This window comes from Tinamus guttatus, unplaced genomic scaffold (assembly GCF_059628265.1).
Source record: "Tinamus guttatus ecotype Peru unplaced genomic scaffold, ASM5962826v1 Tinamus_guttatus_pri_ptg000420l, whole genome shotgun sequence".
In the NCBI taxonomy this organism is placed as follows: domain Eukaryota; kingdom Metazoa; phylum Chordata; class Aves; order Tinamiformes; family Tinamidae; genus Tinamus; species Tinamus guttatus.
In genome coordinates this window covers 883,588-905,179 of record NW_028288954.1, presented here as the reverse complement: position 1 = coordinate 905,179, position 21,592 = coordinate 883,588, and the positions used below count along the sequence as shown (strand labels likewise).

Below are 21,592 nucleotides of genomic sequence, written 5' to 3'. Positions count from 1 at the left end.
TTGTTTTCTGTTCCTTAGACAGGCCCACATAACTGCAGGGAGCTAATGTCCAACAGCAGCTTCTTCAGTGAGTTCCTCCTCCTGCCATTCACAGACAGGAGAGAGCTGCAGATCTTGCACTTCTCGCTCTTCCTGGCCATCTACCTGGCTGCCCTCCTGGCCAACGGCCTCATCATCACAGCCGTAGCCTGCAACCACCACCTCCACACCCCCATGTACTTCTTCCTCCTCAACCTCTCCCTCCTCGACCTGGGCTCCATCTCCACCACTGTTCCCAAATCCATGCAGAGTTCTCTGTGGAAGATCAGGGCCATTTCCTACTTGGGATGTGCTGGGCAGGTCTTTTTCTTCCTTTTTTCAGTATCAGCGGAGTATTATCTCCTAACAGTCATGGCCTATGACCGCTACGTTGCTATCTGCAGACCCCTGCACTATGGGACCCTCATGGACAGCAGAGCTTGTGTCAAAATGGCAGCAGCTGCCTGGGCCAGTGGCTTTCTTAATGCTCTCCTGCACACTGGGAACACATTTTCCCTACCCCGCTGCCAAGGCAATGTGGTGGAGCAGTTCTTCTGCGAGATCCCTCAGATCCTCAAGCTCTCCTGCTCACACTCCTACCTCAATGAAGCTGGGTTTCTTGTGGTTAGTGTCTGTTTAGCCTTTGGGTGTTTTGTTTTCATTGTGGTGTCCTATGTGCAGATCTTCGCTGCTGTGCTGAGGATCCCCTCTGAGCAGGGCCGGCACAAAGCCTTTTCCATGTGCCTCCCGCACCTGGCCGTAGTCTCCCTGTTTCTCACCACTGTAGTGTTTGCCTACCTGAAGCCCCCCTCCATCTCCTCCCGATCTCTGGATCTGGTGCTGGCTGTTCTGTACTCGGTGGTGCCTCCAGCCCTGAACCCCCTCATCTACAGCATGAGGAACAAGGAGCTCAAGGATGCCATTAGGAAAGTGATTTCATGGACATTTTTAAGCAGTGGTAATTTTTCCACATCTCTGCACAAATGACTCTTTCTGTATCCCGTAGCTGGATGGAGCATTGTTTCTTCATGTTAATTTTATTCTGACTTTTACTAGCGATAATAACTGTTATTGTGTTGCTACACAACTACTTGTATTCATTCCCCTTTTTACAGTATCTGCTCTGTCTCACCTGGTACCCTAAATTCTGTCATATGCTGGACAAGGACTGGCCCCCTAACAGTATCTCTGTAATAAAGTAATTTCTGTCAGCACAGTGCGTGAAAGCTGGGCTTTTCCTCCAAAGCTGGTGTCAAGAATAGGCCCAAGGACTTGCACCCCTGAAGGGCCTGCTGCACAGGATTCTCCATGGGTTCAGCAACACAGAGCTCAGAATCATGTAATGATCTTTCAGAGACCAAGGGCTGGTTTGAGAATTCACCCACCAGAGTCCAAGGATAGTGGAGAGGCTGAGTGGTCATGGATTTACACATGCACAGCTCTCCTACATATTAAGGCACAGTGTCAGATGGCTGTTCTCATGGAGGAGAAGCTGGCGGTGTCAGGAGAGCACAGACATCCTCCTGGAACAGCATATGCTGGGATGGACTGTGAGTAGAGCCTCATAAAGGGAGAGGTCCTCGAAGATGGAGTTTCTTAGAGGTAATGCACTGGGTATTCACAGGCAAAAGAGGACTCTGCAGTCTCAGGAGAGGCAGTGAGGACTCAACTGTCAGGAAGAAGGGAGAACGGAGAGCCCTCTGGGTCACCATCTATCAAATACCAGGGGCAGGATGTATAGGCACAATGGACACAACGAGCACCCTTGGAAATGCTCTGCAGTCCAGGTGCCCTGGACTGTGCAGTCACCTGCAGTCCCCCGGAGGGATTAGAGGTCGTGATACCCATTTGGTTGGGTCTGAATCCTACCCTGGTCACAGGGGCACTGAAATGTCACCCTTAGTCACTTTATTCCCCCCTCTCCTCCCTCCATATCCTTCCCAGTTCTGGATCTCTCTGTACTGGCCATTCAGTACTCAGTGGTGCCTCCAGCACTGAACTCCCTTGTCTACAGCATGAGGAACAAGGAGCTCAAGGAGGCACTGAGGAAACTTCCTCAATGGGTACAATGTCAGTGCCAAAACCTGTCCTGTGTGCAGTCACTTGTCATTCCCATGTACTTGGCATGAAACATGTGCTCTTCATTTATTTCTTTCTCAATGTTTACTCTTACCTTCCTGATAAAATAATAATAAAATACAATACAACAATACAGCAGGAACAAAAGGCAGACTAGGGAAAACACGGGCCTGCTGCTAAATGGCCAAGAGCCCTGGTGAGAGAGGACACAGAAAAGGCCACCTTTGCTGTAGTCTTTAGTGCTAAGAGTGACCCTCAGGAATCCTAGGTCCTGGAGACCATGGAGAAATGGAGAAAGGAAGACTTCCCCTTGCTGGAGGAGGATCTGAGTAGGGCTCATTTCAGCAAACTGGACACCCACAAAACCATGGGCTCTGAGGGGACTCTCTTGCACTGTTCAGTGCCCACATCTGACAGAGCTCCATGAACTGGAGAAATCGAGTCCCTCCAGTTACACTGCTTGTGGCTCTGGCCCTTGGCAAGCGACCTTCACACATCAGAGACTCTCTGAGCACCACCCGATAGATGCAAAAAGGGCCTCACATTGGAATGCTGCATTTATGACACTGCATCTCGCACTGCTTTCATGCCTCCTGATGGTTAGCTTGCTTCCCTTTACCCCTTCTCTGTTGGCCACACTGCACCATTGCATGTGTCACAATCACATCTCAAAGTGCACAAGTGGCAGTTTCTCCTCTGGTGTTATTCCTGTGTTTCACACCTCAGACAACTTCACCTGTGACCTGCATGGTCAAAGTGACAACTGGGAATAGAAGAAGCTGAGCACAAGGAAGGACCTTGCTCTACCTTGCTTGGTCTTCTTACAGGCATTGCCTGCTTCAGGCTGGGCTGCTTTTTCTTGGAGAGCAGCAAGAGAAGAGGCATCTTTCTCTTATTTTAAAAGTAATTAGGCAATACTTTGCATCCTGCTTGTAACACACACTTGCTACTCAGGGCCATAAGGGCCGGGGGCTTGGGGCGTGCAATGATGAGAAAGAAGAGCACCGGCACAGATCTGGGGCAGACGGGGCAACGGAAAAAACCAGACGCCACTCGAAAGAATGGTCTTATTTCACTATTAATACTAAGGCGGTACAGAATGATACATTTAACAAAATAAGCTTATTACACACTGGTTTTAGCATCAGGCAAAATAAGCATGCTAATGCACCTAACCATTACTATATTAGAATAGTGATTAAAAGATACATCACCAATTGTCTAAATATGCCATCATATGTCATCATCATCCAGATCCGCAGTCGCTGGGGAGTCCCTGTTGTGGTGAGGATTTGGAGAACCTTCCCAGCAACTGGGAGGTCTTACGTGGTGCATCCACCCGTGAGGTCTCCAAAATCGTGGCAAGAGTGACCATCTTTTATAGAGCCAAATCAGCAAACCATGATAACTTGCATTTTGTTTGTGAGCAGTAACATCTGATGTGGCATACTTTCCCTATCATGTGGGATGGGGATCTGGTCAGAGCCCAGGCCTCGGATTGGAGGGTTCCCTTCAAGGTCAAAAACAGCCACATGAGAGCTTAAAAAAGCTACAGTTTAATATGCCTCTGTGCAAGCTGGCATGAGCAATTCTACAGTACATTCTTGTGTACTGCAAAGGCAGTGCCGTATTCATCTCTAAGTCAACCCTGACTCGGGTCTGTCGTTCAGGCCCTGGCACTTCAGTTCCTCACCTTCTACTCTGTCGTGCCACACAAGGTTATATTCGTCCCCACATTGTGGGGCTGCCAAGAGATTTCCTTGGTAGTGGGAAGCAGCACGAAAAGAGGAAACAGGACCAAAATACAGCTTGGGAGCTCAGATTCACTTGAGGGGTAGAGCAGTGGTGCTACAGGGCACCCAGAGAGAGTCTGTCATCACCCATGGCTTTGTGTTTCGAGAAACAGCCACTGAGGATGGAAAAGCCATCAAGGAAGGGAAGGAAAATCTATTGTGAGAACTTGCTGCGGAAACAGATTGGGTGTCTATAGCCTGAAGGGACACAGGAGCAGGTCTAGGATGACCTGTGGTAGAGATGGCCAAGGGCGCTGCCAAGGCCCCAGCAGAATGGATGTCTTTATCCTCTTGACTATGGCTGTTGTGTCTGTCACCGAGGCCTATCAGGAATCATCAGGACTTCTTCACCCCCTTTATCCTTCTGAGGACCATGGGAGGTGTCATGTGTTTGCTCTGCACTCAGCATTGCACACCCTCACCCAAACACTGATGCCAGGAAGGATGTGGGCAACACATGGAGGAAAGGATCTCCCTTCCCAGGGTTTCTCTGCCTGTGCTTGCCCAATGTGTGTTGACAAAACACATCAAGGGTGTATTCAGCATCAGAGTCACATGATATTTTCTCTACCTATTACCAATGATTATATTTTTTTAACTTTAATCAGCCCCTGGTGAGTTGTTGTAGTTAATGGCCTCAGTGGGATCCATTAATGCTCTACAGAACTTTAGGGTTTCCTTCTGATTTTGACTTCTTCATGGATTTCTTCAATCTCCTTTCAATAGCTGCAATTCATGGACTCAGCTCCAAGTACTGCATGTAGGTCATTAAATGCAAAAGGCCCTGATAAATTAGGACTCTCTTTGCAATTTCCTTCAAGTGTCCATGGCTAATTGGAGAGGTTTGGGGAGTGTAGCTAAAAGCTGAAGACGACAATTATATACAAGTATTTCATCTTTTTAAAGTTTTCTATTATTATTCTAAAGAACAAGTGACAGCACACCATCCAATTCACAGCCATCCAGAGTGACTCCTAATGAAGGCAGCACACATAGGAAGAGCAGTGTGCCAGAGATCAGGCACTGTATGCACAATCTTCCTCCCCAGCCCTACCATTTCCCTCATCAGCCTCCTGGGAATTTAAATCACTCGTGTTGAAAGCTAGCCTTAGTCCACCTAAGTCTGCACTCCATGTTATAGCTCACCTGCCCCAATTCTCACCTGCTTTACTTAGACAACTGGCTGCCAAAAGGCACAGGAGGATTTTCTTTAAGTTACAAGGAAACAAAAAAGAGCAAGGTATAGTTTCATGGAAAATAATGACACTCTTTGAATGCATGCTAAGTCCATACAACCCATACATACAGTTAGGACTTGGCTAATGGGACAGACTGCAGAAAGACAGAGCAAGCTTTAACCTCCCTAAAGGGCAAACCAGCTGCTGAGTCTCTGAGTGAACAGGATATCGGGAAGAGTCACAATGTGTCCAGATGGTGCCCTAAAGGGGATGTTAGAAATTGTCACTTTAAACAGGACATGTGGGAATGGGAGACGTAGGTAGAAGCACAGGAGACAAGGGAGAGAATGGGCCAAGACCCCGGAATGAAGAGCTGCTGAAGAGCTAACAGCATCACTGATGAGCTGCCACAGACTTATTAAGCAACCCAAAGAAGTCCTTCCTTTGGCAGTGACTTGGAAAGCCACATCTCTGACAGGACTTCAGGGAGACGGGGTTTCTCTTTGCTAAGATGGTCCCCAGGACTATGCAGAAGCCTGTGGATCCTGGGCTGTGGCAGTGGCTGCACAGGGCTGGAGGCTGCCACAAGAGCCCTGCCTGAGGGTCCCACCTTGCACAGGGGACAATGTGGCAGCCAGGACTCCTGGGGCTGGGGTTTCCCCGAGCCCCAAGGCTCCCGTGGGGCAGCTCCAACCCTTGTGTGGGAGCTGGGGCAGAAGGACAGAATCCAGGGCAGGTTTCCCTGGCCCGGGCTGCCCCTCTTCTCCCCCATGCCGGGGTGGGCAGTGCTGGCTGAGCCCAACACAGCAGCTCACACAGCCCCCCAGGCCCCCACACCAGCACCCCCAGCACCGGCAGCCCCGAGCTGGGCTCCCCTCCCTGCCCCGGCCCCGCACAGCCCCCAGCACAGCCAGGAGCCCCGCGGGGCCTCACAGCCAATGGCTGTGCTGGGCACGAGTTGGTCACTGCTGCCGCAGCCCCTGATAGGCCAGCTGCAGGGAGAGGGCGTGGCTGCTGTTTGGGAGGTCCCTGCTGCGGGCAGAGCTGATTGGGCAGCAGCAGGGCTGGCTCTGGCTGGTGACTGTGAGGTCACCGCTCCCGCAGCGCCTCATTGGGCAGCAGCCGGGCCCTGCGGGGCTCTGCGCTGCTGAGATCATCTCCGCGGAGCAGCTGCTGAGCCCGGGCTGGGCTCCTGGCGGGGAAGGGCTGGGGAGGCCATTGCTGCCCTGGAGGGCAGGGCCAGAGAGCTGGGCGGGACGGCGCTGTGACGTCATGTCTTTGTGAGTGCCTGATTGGCCGGCAGCAGGCAGGCAGGCGTGGGCGGTGGGTGGGGGGTCTCTGTGGTGAGAGGAGCTGAGAGGGCAGCAGTGGTTCCTGTGTGGGGAAGGGGTTTGAGGAAGCTGCTGTCTCTGAAGTCCACAGGCAGCATCAGGGATGTGGTGGGGTTTGCACCTGTGAGGTCACCTCCGTCTGGGCACCTGGTTCTAGGCTTTAGGATTGTGATCAGTGGTGCAGCACCTAGTTAGAGGCCTGTAGCTAGCAGTGTTCCCCAGGGCTCCAGTCCTGCTCCATTTATTCATTAATGCCCTGCATGAAGGGACAGAGTACAGCAAGTTTGCTCAGGGTATAAAACTGGGAGCAGTGTCTGATCCATTGGAGGGCAGTGCAGCCATTCAGAGGGACCTGGAGAGGCTGGAGAGCTGTCAGTAGAGGAACCTCACGAAGTTCAAGACAGTCAAGACCAGCATGTGTGGAGGAATAACTGCATGGCCCAGGACAGGTGGAGAGCAGGCGTGCAGAGGAGGACCTGGGCATCCTTGGGGGCAAGAAGTTGACCGTGAGCCAGCAATGATGGCCTGTGGCAAAGAAGGCCAATGGCATCCTGCGCTCAGAAGGGATCTTATCAGTGTTTATAAATACCTTAAGGAAGAGTGTCCAAAGGAGGGGGGCAGTTGTGTCATCAGGAGCTGTGTAGGTCACTGCTATGGAGATGGCCCAGCGAGGCAGAGAACAGTCCTGGAAAGCAGTGCCCTCCGCTCACCCCTGTTGTTGTCCAGAGCTTGCTGATAAATCCTTCAGGAATGTCTCCAGATGGTACCAAAAGATGTGAAGTATTTCCAGTGGGGCACTGCGACACAGAAGTCCCTGCTACTCCCCTGCACAAACAGGCCTGTGCACTGCGCACAGCTGTGCAGGAAGGCAGGGCTTTGGGGGTTTGGTGTTTTGTGAGGGAACAAGGGCTTCAGGGCTAGTTTCAGGTTAGGCATTTTTCAAAGCCAGGATCCAAATCATGTGGGATGAAACAGCACCAAGCGTAGCCATTTAAGTACATGCTTTGGTGAGCCTCAATCCGGGTTTCTCTTGGGGTTTAGTGTTTTTGTGCAAGTCAGATGTAGGACAATATGGGACAGGTCAGAAGTTTCCTTCCTTAGGCACCAGAGCAGTTTTTAAGCAACATGAATCATATTTCTTAGTTGCTACATATGATTACTAGGAGGAAGGCGCCTCTTGGAGCACAAGAAGGATCCTGAGCATTTTTCTCTCTAACTTTTAAACAGGAGTAAGTTTTTGCATATACATTATTTTACATGACGAATCAGATCCATCCACGATTCTTGGTTCTGCCAATCCCTTTGCTGTGTTACAGTGTGCGTTAGGTCTGTGTGGCCCTGAAATGTGCCATTGGGGCTGATGTTGCACTTCTAGCGTAACCTTTGAACAACCTTTGTACTTCTGGCTGGATTAGACTACTTTCTTTGCAGCACTTCAATTTTATAAGAAGAGCGGGGCTGCAGAAGGTCACATCGGATGCTCTGCTCACAGGGCGCCACAGCCTTGCATGTTGTTTCCTGTAAAACTAGAGTATAAAATAAATTTCCTTCACAACTGACCAATAAATTCCTGCAGTGGAAGGAGGTTCCGGGAAGAACATAGGGTGTGATGGACCACAGTTCTTGCAAGGAAAGTTGAAGGGTGGGATTGTATTGTGGCTCTTGTTTCAGATAAGCTGCAAGACCACTTGAGTGGAGCAGCTGACCATCTTGCAGCTGAGCATCCGCTCAAGTGGTTGCACAAATGCCTTTGCCCATGTTAACCACAAGAGAGTGAATGTCTCCCTGAGTGAGCCAGACCAGCATGCGTTGGCAGGGGGAGTGTGGACAAGGCTCAGCTCAATGCAGGGTATAAAAACAAAGTATAACAAAGAAACAAAAAAGGGGTCTGGAGCTGTTTTCAAAGTATTCCTTTCTGGCAGCTGGGGATGCTCAGTGTGGTGGCAACGAGCACGTTGTAAAGATCGGTTAATGGGAATCCTATTTTTACTCTCTCACACCAGAGTTCTCATCCAGCTGGATTCTGGATTCTCATCCAGGAGGATTTGATGTGGGCACAGCAGCAGCGGTGTTGAGAGGAACAGACCCTGCAATCGCCTGTGTTGGCCAGGGCACTGGATGGGTGATGCCTCTGTGGCCAGATGGGCTCTGTGTTGGGTGAATACCTGCTTAAGGGTAGGAGCAGCAGGACCTTCTTGGGCTTCCAATGCAGAGTGAGCTTCCAGTGCTTCTGTATCTGTGGCTAAGGAATAAGAAATCATGGAGTTGCAGAGAAGTTGCTGTGGGAAGGGAGCCCTGGAGTTTTCCAGTCCAACCAGAGCCGGGCTGGTTGGAGCCCTCCAGTGTTACCTGGCCAGTGCTGGACTCCACCTGACCCCCGTTACCATCCACAAACCTGCTCTGCTCCTCTTGTTTGAGCACTGGAGGATGGCATCTTTTGTCCGTAGATCTCAGCACTACTGGCCCTGCCTGCATCCGAGGCATTGTAAGCTCAGAACAATAAGGCTGCTCTTGCTTCTTCATGCACATAAGACTCAGTGTCCAGCCTTCCTGGGAAGGCTGCCTTTATCTGAAGCTCTCCTCATGCCTTTTAAATTGTTTGTCAGGAAATTTTCTGCCCTGTACATACAGACAGCTTTGGTATCTAGAGCCTTTTCTGAGACCTGCTCAGTTCCAGCTTCCCTTGCCAAGACCTTCCAAACTATTAGGAGAGCTGAGTCGAGCTGCAGATGGGAAGTCATCTCTGCAGAATGGTGACAAGACCAGGTCAGGACCCAGCTCAGCCATGTGCACAGCATCAGTCAGGGCAAGTGCAAGGACAAGGCAGAAGCTCCCTGGCAAGAGACAGGAGGCCCCATAATGAGGTGGATGACTCCCTGTCTCCCTAGCTCTTGTGCCCAGCAGGTCCCCTCCCTGTCTGCCTGCAGTCCCTCCGTACCCACCCTGCTTCCCAGCACGTCCCCAGAGCTCTGGGCCTGCAGCCCCTCCAGCAACTTGTGTTGGTGGGACATGCTTGTCATGCTTGTCTGCTTGTCATGGTGGGAAACTGACTCTGTAGGAACTGCACATTCCTAAGATTCATGTGAGAGATTCTTGAGGACAAATAGGATGAAACAGAATATTTATTTTCCTTTACAGGAATGTAACACAACAAAAGTAAGAAATAAATTAAAAAAACAACACATATCTTTGATGCCAAAACCCCCAGTACAGATATTGCTGACATTATAGCAATTGCATGAGTTTCTGCAGGGCATCCTTGAGCTCCTTGTTCCTCATGCTGTACATGAGAGGATTCACTGCTGGAGGCACCACTGAGTACAGAACAGCCAACACCAGATCCAGAGCTGGGGAGGAGATGGAGGGGGGCTTCAGGTAGGCAAACACTACAGTGGTGAGAAACAGGGAGACCACGGCCAGGTGAGGGAGGCACATGGAAAAGGCGTTGTGGCGGCCCTGCTCAGAGGGGATCCTCAGCACCGCTCTGAAGATCTGCACGTAGGACACAACAATGAAAACAAAACACCCAAAGACTAAAAAGGCACTAACCACCAGAAGCCCAGCTTCCCTGAGGTAGGAATCGGAGCAGGAGAGCTTGAGGATCTGAGGGATCTCACAGAAGAACTGCTCCACCACATTGCCTTGACAGCGGGGTAGGGAAAATGTGTTCCCAGTGTGCAGGACAGCATAGAGAAAGCCACTGGCCCAGGCACCTGCTGCCATTTTGACACAGGCTCTGCTGTCCAGGAGGGTCCCATAGTGCAGGGGTCTGCAGATGGCAACATAGCGGTCATAGGCCATGACTGTGAGAAGGGAACACTCTGCTGTCATGAAAAAGGAAAAAATTAAGGCCTGTGCGGTACATCCCAACTGGGAAATGGTTCTGGTGCCCCATAGGGAACTGGCCATGGATTTGGGGACAATGGTGGAGATGGAGCCAAGGTCAAGGAGAGAGAGGTTGAGGAGGAAGAAGTACATGGGGGTGTGGAGGCGGTGGTCGCAGGCTACGGCTGTGATGATGAGGCCGTTGGCCAGGAGGGCAGCCAGGTAGATGCCCAGGAAGAGCAAGAAGTGCAAGAGCTGCAGCTCCCGTGTGTCTGCGAACGGCAGGAGGAGGAACTCGTTGAGGGAGCTGCTGTTGGACATTAGCTCCCTCCAGTCATGTGGGACTGTCTAAAGAATAGAAGATATGGAGAAGTTAAGAGAAACTTTTAAAGAAAACAGCCCTGAAGTCATTCAGTTGTCCGACACCATCCTCCATTACCCCCCCTTTAGTAAGAGTGTCAGTTTAGTTGCTTTGGTTGAGCTCCATTTTGTGCTGTTGTGAGGAGGAGGGACATCAACACAGGAACTCCAGGGAGTCTGTCATGCCGTGCAATAGGAGGAACGGAGGTACGCTTGGACATTCACCTTCTATGTCAGGTGAAATCTACTTAAGATGTAGACAGGCTTTTCAGCATCTTTACCGCCAAGACTACACAAAGAGGTTTGAAGAACATAGTTTTATGGAATTGTTCAATATTTTGTAGTTTCTTTGAGATGTCCTTGTCACTCCTGAGGAATGTTCTGCAAAGGACAAATCCTTGGAATTTCAGCCCTGAATCCTTAGAGAAATGCATCCACTGTCTCTATGTGCAGAGTGGGGATATCTTTTTTATCTGTTAGTCTTGGTCTGTCCTGTACTCATGTCTCCTTGAGCTAGGGGATCATTGTGTTCATTATGCAGCCCTCAAAGGAGGCCAGGCTCTGCTGAGAGCAGAGCTGTGCAGTTTCCAAGTGCCCATCTCCAAATTTCTCACCCTTTCTCCATACACCTAAGGGAGGTCTCCACACTCCCCTTCTAGCCAGAGACGCACAGGGCTCATTTCAGCTGCTCATGGACAGCCTCTCACCACCACCTCCATACCCTCAGCATCTCGGCAGCTTCCTCGCACGTCGCTCAGATATCACAGATAGGCCATGAGACGGCAGAGCCTTTCTGAAGGGCAGGTGGCAGCCTGGCGGGACACCACAGGGAAACAGCCAAAGGAGCGTTAGCACTGAAGATGGGCTCTCCTTAAGGGAGAGCCAGTGCAATGCCTAGGCTCACAGGCTGCATTTCCGGGAGCTCCACAGGACAAAAGGTGGCTTGGGAAATCTCACTCCCATGCAGACCCCTCTGTTCCACAACTTGTAGCATCAGTGTCTGAACTGCAGCTGAAAACATCCAGCTGCAGAAAGCTGAGGGCAAGAACAGGAAAAGCATGGACGGGAGGGGAAACAAGGAGCAACACCATAAATGTGCTGCCAAGGGAGGCAAGGAGAGGGACAGAGAGGCATTGTGGAAAACTTTCACTTTACCGTCTGTGTATGTCACCTCTCCGAGGGGGACGTCACAGGGCAGTCCCTCTTAGCCCTTTGGTGGGGCGGCAGGCAATGGGCCTGTGGCAGGAGAGCTGCCCCTCTCCTCTGCTGCAGGTCTGGCTGCAGAGGAGGCGGCTCCTGCCCTGCACCTCCTGCCCCTTCCCTGCCCATCTCTGCTGCCTGCAGCTGTCCCTGCCACCAGCCCTTCCTCTATCCCAGTGTCGTGTCCCTCCATTGCTCACAGATCCCATATCGTATCACCCTCTGTGTGCTCAGTTCTGCCCTACAGAAACATCTGGGCCATGTCCAGGGGCAGCTGTGCAGTTGCAGATCCTAAGGAGTCAGTCACATGGGGTCCTATGAGTCCACAAAGACGATATGGATGCTACCTGTAGGCTAAGGTGGGCATGAAGCAGCTTGCTGAGGCTTCTCACAGACCTATTAATCTCTAGGCATGAGGATCTAGGACTCCCATTTCCCTGCCAAAACAGAAAACTTGTTCCTTCATTCCCCCTGCAATATTAAGGAGGCTGAAAGAGCAGAGAGAGGAAGGAAAGCTCCTTTCCTTTCAAGTGGCCCTTCTGATCTTGCTCCTGTAAAAGACCCCTCGCACATGCCCTGTGTATGAGCTGGAGCTGTGAGCAGACTTCACTCTGCAGCAGAATGACCTGCCCTCACAGGTGTCTGTCTCCCCACGCAGCGCTTTCCCGCAGCGCTGTGGGGAGCACCCTGGGCAGTGCTGCCCCTTGCAGGCTGCAGAGTCACTGTCCCGGGCACACAGCACCCTGGGCCTGAGGGATGCTGCTCTCAATCACAGCCCGTGTAGAGCTGGGTGCAGAGCGCAGCTTCACACCCCTGTGTCTTCCCTGTGAGAAGGGAGCAGGATGCCCTGTTCTTGTGACTGTGCAGCAGGGAATCCATGCTCTGAAGCATCTCCTCCTCCTGCTAAACCCTGCATACTCCAGGAGAGAGACCTTTACAATCTCAATCCATGATTGCATGCATTGAGTTCAGAAGAGCCCTCCAGGAACCTCAGCAGCATTGCCCTGCAGCTAGAAACTCACCGTGTCGAGGTCTGCGAAGGCTGCTCCCACAACAGCTCTGCTCTGTCCTCCTGCTCCACACTACCGTTCCCCTCTCGCTGCCTTCTCTCCTCTGCTGCCCGCAGCAGCAGGCAGTGCCCGCAGCCCTGCTGCTCTTGGCACAGGAGCTGCTCCTGCACTCGGCTGTCTCTGGGCAGTGCTGCCACAAACTGCATCTGTCTCCAGATGCTGCTCCTGAGCAGGGGCTCAGAAGTAGAGTCCCAGCTGAATTCAACAATTTCTCTATCCCTTGTGCTCATTACTCCTGGGAAATTATCACTGGAATAGACTTCAACACTCCCTGATGTTCCACCTGTAAGTATTGAAGGAAGACTGATGCTAGAAGGGCAATTACTCTCATCAGAAATTTTCCACCTCTTATTTGCCAGAGTTGGAAATATCCTGCTCTGAAAGCCCTCATACACATCTCTTAGCTAGACAGGACACCTACATAGGGACAAGAAGGGAGTTCATTTAACCATGGTTCAGATATTGATTCCAATCTGTCAATATGGGCATGTCATGCTGGTTTAAAAGCCCCTGGCATGCAGTGAGATTCAGCTCCCTGCCCAGAACTCCATGAACATAAAGGTTGTGGGATTCCCCTTTCCCAAGCTGAAGCATGATCTCCAATGATGACTGCATGGGAGTCCTCGTCTAAGCTTCTGCTGTAACCACATCAGATGCAGGGTGGGAGTCAATTTCCTGGTGACACCAGGTGACATCTGAAGAGACAGGGTTGTCCCAGGCATGGGCTAGTGTCTATTGCTCTGCTAGAGCAAGTGTGATACATCTTTCTAGAATGCCTGGTCGGGGCCCAGTGGGCCTCTTCCTTGGCCATCTGAAATAGCACTAGATGCTCGCTAGTGTTAGAGCCACACTCACTAGGAAGCTGAGACACATGGAGATGTTATCAATGTAAACTGTGACTGTAATTCATTTCAGACCCTTGATTCAGTGGCACTGAAGTAGGCCTGCATGGCCATGATACATGCCTGGGGTTTTTAGCACATCTGCATGGGCAGGAGCTATGAGGAAACTCTGCCTTTCTTTAGTAGTTGCTAGGAAAAGACCCCAGGTTCTCTCAGCTTTTCCTACTTGTGCCCAGACCTTTCCACAGAGTCTGCTGGGGGCCTGGAGCCAGCTGTGTCCCCCAGGAAGTAGTATTGGGTCCAATCCTATTCAACTTCTCCATCAGTAACCTGGAAGAAGGAACAGAGTGCACTCCCAGCAAATTTTGTGATGATACTCATGCAGGAGGCTTGGCTGATACACCAGAGGGCTGTGCAGCCATGTTCCTGTGTTAGGGAAAGAGGACTGGATTCATCTGCCACTTGTGTGTGTCCAGGCCCCTGGAGAGGGTGAGTGCTCAGGAGGGATCTGCTGAGGGCAGTCCCACTCATTACAGAACTGGGACAGATGCCCATCCTCCTGGAAGGGGCTATGGAGCCACCATGGAGCACAGGAGACCTCCAGGGGCAGAACATGCCTGGAGTGGGGGTGAGTGCTGTGCTGGGAGAGGGGATGCCCAGAGGGGCTGCAGAAATGATTCATGTATTCAAAACATAGAAAATACCGGAGTGATCACAGAGATTTCCTCTACCATCTAATGGAGAGAGAAGTGGAAAGTAAAAGGCACGGGCAGATAAATAGTTCTTCACAGCAGATTCAGCAAGTTCTGGAAGATTTCCACTCTATCAGCATTGGAAAATTGTGTAAACAGTCTTTTATCTTTGCAGGCAGAAGTCAAGTGTCCAAGCACCAGTACCCGGAGGGACTTGGAGATGTCCCAGTGTCACTGAGTGACTGTGACCTGCATGGGCCTGAGAGCTTTTGCAGGGACCTGCGGGAGAGCAGAGCCCCTCAGAGCTGCAGAAGGAGGCTGGGGACAGGGGACCACAGCACCTGGAATGGCACCAGCTGTGCAGGACTCTGGGACTGCAGCGCACCCAGTTCTGAAAATCACTTTCCTTTTCAAGAACAAATGATCATGCCGAAGTCTAGTGTACTAAAACAGAATAATGAATAAAGGTGGAAAGCATAACAAAGGATTTATTTGCTTTAATTCTTTTTCTTAATTTATTTCTACCTTTGTTTGTGAAGACATTTTCTAACCATTTCTGTTACCATCAGGCCTATACCACTAAGCAGGAGGTTTCTCTGTCCCACTCAGAGCCCAGCGCTAAGAAAAGCCCCCTGTCCACAGCTCTCCCTGACACCTCTCACTCTCTGCACAGAGCACGTTGCACTTGGAGGTATCGTCCTCTCTCAACTGGTGCAGAAAGTTGGGGACCAGCTTCAAGGAAATGCTCTGTTTTGGTGGGGCCAACATTGCACAAACTAAATATACCCCAATTAAAGCCATGCCCAGAGCCAGGAAGAAAGGAACCCTCTCCAGAAGAGCTCTCAACTCTTCCCTCATCCCAGCTCCCCTTCGTCACCATCCTTGTGCTCCCCGTGTTGGTGCCATCCCCGCTGCCTGCCTTTCCCTTCAGCCCCACTGCTCACCTTGCTCCCGCTCTCCTGCAAGCCTGAGAGCCCGTCTGTGGGCTGGGAGCAGGCGTTTGCCTGCTGCTCCTTGTCCATGTTCAGGATCCTCTCATGGGGACCTGACGGTGGCACCAAGGGGAGCCGTTCCCTCCTGATGGAGCTGCTCTCCTCAGAGTGGGGAGCCTGGCGTCTTTGTCCCCAGCAAGAGCATGGTCACCATGGGGCCCGTCCCCTCACAACGGCATTATGGACCTGATGCCACTGCCATCACAAAGCCCTGGTGGTTTCCATGGGGACGTTATTCCGATGCCCTGGTGGAGACCACCGAGACCCTATCAGGGTGCCTTTGTGGGGACTATGGAGATGCCATCATGATGCCTTGGTGGAGACCATGGAGAAAGACACCATCACAATGTCTTGGTGAAGACCATGGGGACCTCATGATTATTGCTTTTTTGGCGATCTATAGCAGAGATCTTCACAAGGCCATAGCTGTTGCTCTGCCCCGTAATCTTCATACCAACAATCCTGACTGGCTCTCTTTCCATCCCTAAGCCTAGCTCCCTGCATCCCACTGCTCTCTCACCTGCATCTTTCCCCATCATTTCAGGACATGACCTTCTCTCTCTTGCTGGAGTCTTCTTCTCCCCTGAATCACTCCCAATTTAAGGCTCCCCTCACCAGCTTGGCCAGCTGATGACGACCATCATGTGGGCAGATGGAAGGAGTCTCCTTCCAAATGAAATGTGACACCTGGCAGCTTTGCTGCCTTGCTGTGGGCTCAGCTCCAGGTCCTGCTCCAAATCCTGCTAAAAAAGAAAAAGTAAAGTAAAAAAAAAATCTTTGCTCATTGTCCTCTCCATTTTCAGCTTGTAATAAGCTGGGATGATTGTACAATAAAGCAATATGAATTATGATATCTGAAATGCAGAATTAAACCATGAAACCTTAGGACATGTTTCCCCTTGTTGCATGAGTGCATGCCCGGATGTGCACAGATGTTGCTGCTGGAGGCATGTTCTGTGCATCACTGTGCCAAAGCAAAGGCCACCCCAAGGACACTGGCTGAAGACTCCAAAGCCCATGGAGAGATCAGCAGGTTATGAGGAAGCTCCAGAAGTGCCTTTGCCCACTCTGCCTGTTGACAGCACCAGTAGCAGCTTTGCTGGCCCCATCAAGCCAATAAGCAGGGGAAAGGGGATACTCAAGGGGTCCCAGGCAACCAAAGACCATGTGAGTGCTATAGGCACCATGGGTGTATGTGTGCAGGTTCTGTAGGTGGGCACAGGGGCCACTTGTGACTGTCACAGCTGCCTATCCTGAGGGACAGGGCAGGATGGCAGATTTCTTGAAGCAATCTCTAGAAAAGTGAAGGTGCTACTGAAGATCTCCCTGTTCATGTAATTTAGCAGGGTGAGCAGGAATTCAGGGGAGGGGAGCTAGAAGGGTTTGAGAGTTCAGAGACCAGACCACAGAGCTTGGAGTGATGTGCCTCCTATTTTTGCAGCATTCTGCATGTAGGTGGGACAGTTCTGCATGTAGGTGGGACAATTTTCCCTATAGCCAGGGCTGGAATGTCTTTGTTTGGGTACAGGACAGAAACGCAGGATGCTCTGGGGCACTTGCCCAGCAAGCACTGCAATGGGGCATGCTTTTCCTGCAGGTGCCCTACTGTATCTGCTAGAGACATGTGGTTGTGCTGGATACCCCAGGCATCTGAAAAGGCCCTGCTAGATTTTTCTATGCCATCAAATCAAGTATCTGCATTGAATTACCAGAGACGCTGCTTAATAAATGGGGCTCCTGTTGTATTTAGCATCTGGGCTCATTTCACATGGGCAATGCAATTCTCCTGAGGCCCCCACCCTGATGCTCTGGGATGATGCAGGTCTCCGAGGAGCTGTATCAGAGCAAGTGGGCACTGGCACATGCCCTCGACCTCCTCAGTCTTTCCAACTGTCCTCAGGTGTTTGTGTGGGAGCAACTGATTCCCATTCTCCATCTCCAGTGACTGCAATTGCAGCTTAGACGAGGAGCTCTCTTGCATACCTCTATGTTGTGCTCACTTCAGTTGTGGCAAGGGGAATCACTTGACCTGCCTGTGGAGTTTGCAGGATTTTTCTGAATCTCACTTCATGCCAGGGACTTCTAGACCAGCATGAGATGGGCAGAGTGACTCATCCCCTGAACCTACTGTGAGGGTGACAGAGCACTGGAACAGGCTGCCCAGAGAGGTTGTGGAGTCTCCTTCTCTGGAGATCTTCAAAGCCTGCCTGGATGCCACCCTGTGCCACGTGCTCTAGGTGTCCCTGCTGGAGCAAGGAGGTTGAACTTGATGATCGCTACAGATCCCTTCCAACCTTAACCATTCTGTGATTCTGTGAAGAGATGAGCATCAGAGGTTCCACAGAGCACATTTCCATTTCTCATAGGTAGTCATGCTCATCTGAATCAAAGCTGTCTTTCCAAAAGTTCAACTTAATCAGGCTTGCAGAGATATGTGAGGGATTGGTGAAAGAGTGTATAAGAAGAGGCAGATTCCCCCTGCTGCCATGTCTGACCCTATCCGTGCAGATGTCTCTGTCAAATCCAGTTGCCTGGACTTCCCTTTCTAGTGAATGGAGGGAAATAAGTGCTCTTAACAGACTTTTAATTACAGATGTATTTCTTAATGACAAGCTAAGGGCCTGCAGGAACCGCCTCCAAAATTTTCAGCCCTACAGGGGAACACAATGAGCCCAGGGCATCTCCAGCAGTGCCAGCCTCTCTACGTGATCAAATGGAATCAATCCCCTAATGCAAATTATAGTCATAACTGAGAACATTCCCAAAGAATAACAAAGATTGCCTTTTCCAAAACATCCGTCAGTCTTTAATGTTATGAAATACATTCTCATTCTTCTAATTTGGCAGCCCCATGTTCGTGCACTACTTTCACCATGGCCAGGAAGTAAGGCAAGAAGCAGAGCCCTAGGCAAAGTTCTTAGGAGGTTCTTTGGTAAGGGCACCTTTGCTCTTTTCTGGCCTATCACCTCTATCTTAAGTAGCACCGTGCATGAAACCCTGCTGAGGAAGTGAAGAGGAGCAAGCCTGCTTCGGTGCCTCCAGGAGGAAGACTGTCTTCTGCCACAGACTGTCCTCCATCCCACTTCTACCCAAAGAGCAGCCCGCAGCAGTTATCATGGAGCTGAGGCTCACCCTCATCTCACTCTGTGCTCAGACCTTGTGCTCTTTCATCCCGCAGGACTTTGATCCTGTCTTGCCGAACGCCAAACCTCCAAACCAAGCCGCAATCCCAGGCAATCCCACAAGTCTGCCCAGGGCCCACAATTACCAGGGAAGGACAGAGAAGTAACCTCTCCAGTTGCCTCTGTTAGGCATTTCTCAGGCTTCACCTTGTTGGTGAAGGTTGACTGAAGCCAAGCAGGGCTGCACTTGCTAGAATCCCAGTCCCATTCAGCCATTAGCCCACATTTTCCTTCTTCATTCTTTTACTCTCACTGAAGCAGGAGCAGGGAGATTTGGCTTTCCTCAAACCATCCTTACTTTGCTGGACAATATTTGTGACTTCCTCCTTTGCAGCCTCTTCCCTCTTCCCCTTTCCACATGCTGCCTTATTGACTTGAAGGCCACATGCCAGTTCTCTCTTTAGGCTAGCTGGGCTCCAGAGATGTTTCCTAATTTTACCAACTGTTTGTATGGAGCATTCTTCTGCTTGACAGATGCTTACTTAATGGCTGCCTTTCCTGAAGTCCTCCACCCTTCAGAGCTGCTTGGAGCTGCTCTCCTCAGAGTGGGGAGCCTGGGGCCTTGGCCCCCAACAAGGACATGGTCACCATGGGGATGACCAGCTCACAATGGCCTTATGGGCATGCTACCACTGCCATCACAAAGCCCTGGTGCTTTCCATGGGGACCCTATCATCATGCCCTGCTGGACACCATGGCAGACCCCATCATGAAGCCTTTGCGGGGACTATGGAGATCCCATCATGATTCCTTGGTGGAGACCATGGAGAAAGACGCCATCACAGTGTCTTGTTGAAAACCATGGGGATCCCATCATTATGCCTTTCTAGAGATCCATAGTAGAGATCTACACAAGGCCACGGCTCTTGCTCTGCCCGCTAATCCTCATCCCTACAATCCTGACTGAATCTCTTTCCATCCCTAAGCAGAGCTCCCTGCATCCCACTGCTCTTTCCAGGGGTTCCTTTGTCTACATCTCCTGCACATTTCCCTGCCATCCCAGGCCATCACTTCCTCACTCTTGCTGGAGTCTTCTCCCCTGAGTCACTCCCAGTTTAAGGCTCTCCTCACCGTCTTGGCCACCTGATTGATGACCATCAGGCCGGCAGATGGAAAAACTCTCCAACCAAATGAAATGTGACAACCTGCTGCCTTGCTGCCCTGCCATGGGCTCAGCTCCAGGTCCTCCTCCAAATCCTACTGAAAAATAAAAGAAAAATAAGAGAAAAAAAGGGGGGGAGGTGGGAAGACCCTTGCTATTTTTCCTCTCCAATTTCATCTTGTAATAAGTTGATATGAGGATACATGAAAGCAATATGTATTATAGTATATGAAATGCAGAATTAAACCATGAATCCTTAGGACATGTTTCTCCTTCTTGCATCAGTGCATGCCCAGATGTGCAGGGATGCTGCTGCTGGAGGCATGTTCTGTGCATCACTGTGCCAGAGTAAAGGCCACCCCAAGGAAACTGACTGAAGTCTCCAAAGCCCACGGAGAGACCAGTAGGTTATGAGGAAGCTCCAAAAGTGCCTTTGCCCGCTCTGCCTTTTGACAGCACCAGCAGCACCTCAGGCCAATAAGCAGGGAAAAGGGGATAGCCAGAGAGTGCCAGGCACCCAAAGGCCGTGCCTGTGCCGTAGGGACCATGGGTGTGTGTGTGCAGGTGCTGTAGGTGGGCACATGGAGCACTTGTGACTGTCACACCTGCCAAGCCTGAGGGATGGGGCAGGATGGCAGATTTCTTGAAACAATCTCTAGGAAAGTGAAGGTGCTGCTAAAGAAGTCCCTAGGCCTGGTAGCCAGTGCTCCATCCACTCTGAGGCCCTCATTAGCCCAGTCCTTGTTCATATCATCTGGCAAGGGGAGCAGAAATTCAGGAGAAGAGAGCTAGGAGGGTTTGAGAGGGCAGAGACTGGAGCAGAGACATGGCGGGGTGAGGATGCCTCCCATTTATGCAGCACCCTGGATGTAGACAGGATGGGCTTTCCCTACAGCCAGTGCTGGAATGTCTTTGGGTACAGGATGGAAACGTAGGATGGCCTGGGACACTTGCCCAGCAGTCACTCCAAGGGGACATGATTTTCCTGCAGGTGCCCTGCTGCATTTGCCAGAGACACGTGATTGTGCTGGACACCCCAAGCATCTGACAAGGCCCTGCCAGCACTTTTCTATGCCATCAAATCAAGGATCTGCACTGAATTACCAGAGCTGTTGGTTTATGCTATAATCCTTCTATGCCTCATTTTCATTGTTCCTGGGGTTGCCATTTTTGTTGGCATCTGGGGTCATTTCAGATGGGCAATGCAATTCCTCATTGGCTCCCCACCCTGATCCTCTAGGATGATGCAGTTCTCCTAGGAGCCGCATCAGAGCAAGTGGGCACTGGCACAGGCCTTGGACCTCCTCAATCCTTTTGGACTGTCACCAGGGAGTGTTTGTGTGTGATCAGCTGACTCTCATCCTCCATCTCCAGCTACTGCAATTGCAGCCTAGACAAGGAGCTCTCTTGCAGACCTCTGTGTTGTGCTCACTTCAGTTGTGGCAAGGGGAATCACTTGACCTGCCTGTGAAGTTCACAGGAGTTTTCTGAATCCTACTTCATGCCAAGCTCTTCTAGACCAGCAGGAGGTACCGAGACTGACACATCTGAGTCAATCCCTGAACCTTGTGCCAAGGAACTCCCTTCTTGTCCTAACTAGGTGTCCTGCCTAGGTCAGAGATGAGAACTGGGGGTTCCACAGGAGCACATTTCTATTTCTTATAGGTAGTCATGCTCTGATGAAAGAACTTGCAATGTTGGAAATAGTTGCTCTCCACTCAATGGGAAAAGACAACAGGTGATTACTTCAGTCTATTCCAGTGCACATTCCCCAGGAGGAGGGAGCACGAGGGACAGAGAAATTGGTGAGTTCAGCTGGGCCTCTGCTCCTGAGCGGGGCCAGGCTCCTGGGGCGGAGGCAGCTCGTGGCAGTCTGGCAGCACTGCCCAGAGACAGCCGAGTGCAGGAGCAGCTCCTGTGCCAAGAGC

At 51.1% G+C, this 21,592-nt stretch overlaps 2 protein-coding genes across 2 annotated transcripts; one reads left to right on the top strand and one right to left on the bottom strand.

Annotated features, from left to right (window-relative positions):
• The first annotated feature begins 213 nt into the window (after nucleotides 1-213).
• LOC148593300 (olfactory receptor 14A16-like) lies at nucleotides 214-8,474 on the top strand. The gene is made up of 2 exons (XM_088531475.1): nucleotides 214-948; nucleotides 8,403-8,474. The coding sequence occupies exons 1-2, from the start codon at nucleotides 214-216 to the stop codon at nucleotides 8,472-8,474; spliced, it is 807 nt and encodes a 268-aa protein (XP_088387601.1).
• A 1,150-nt stretch (nucleotides 8,475-9,624) lies between these two features.
• LOC148593299 (olfactory receptor 14C36-like) lies at nucleotides 9,625-10,545 on the bottom strand. The gene has a single exon (XM_088531474.1). It carries the CDS (start codon nucleotides 10,543-10,545, stop codon nucleotides 9,625-9,627), a length of 921 nt encoding a protein of 306 aa, XP_088387600.1.
• Between the last annotated feature and the right edge of the window lie 11,047 nt (nucleotides 10,546-21,592).

Coding starts and splice junctions, on each gene's coding strand:
- LOC148593300 (XM_088531475.1), top strand. CDS start 214: ATGTACTTCTTCCTCCTCAACCTCTCCCTCCTCGACCTGGGCTCCATC. Junction 949..8,402: donor TCAAGGATGCCATTAGGAAA/GTGATTTCATGG, acceptor CTCTCACACCAG/AGTTCTCATCCAGCTGGATT.
- LOC148593299 (XM_088531474.1), bottom strand. CDS start 10,545: ATGTCCAACAGCAGCTCCCTCAACGAGTTCCTCCTCCTGCCGTTCGCA.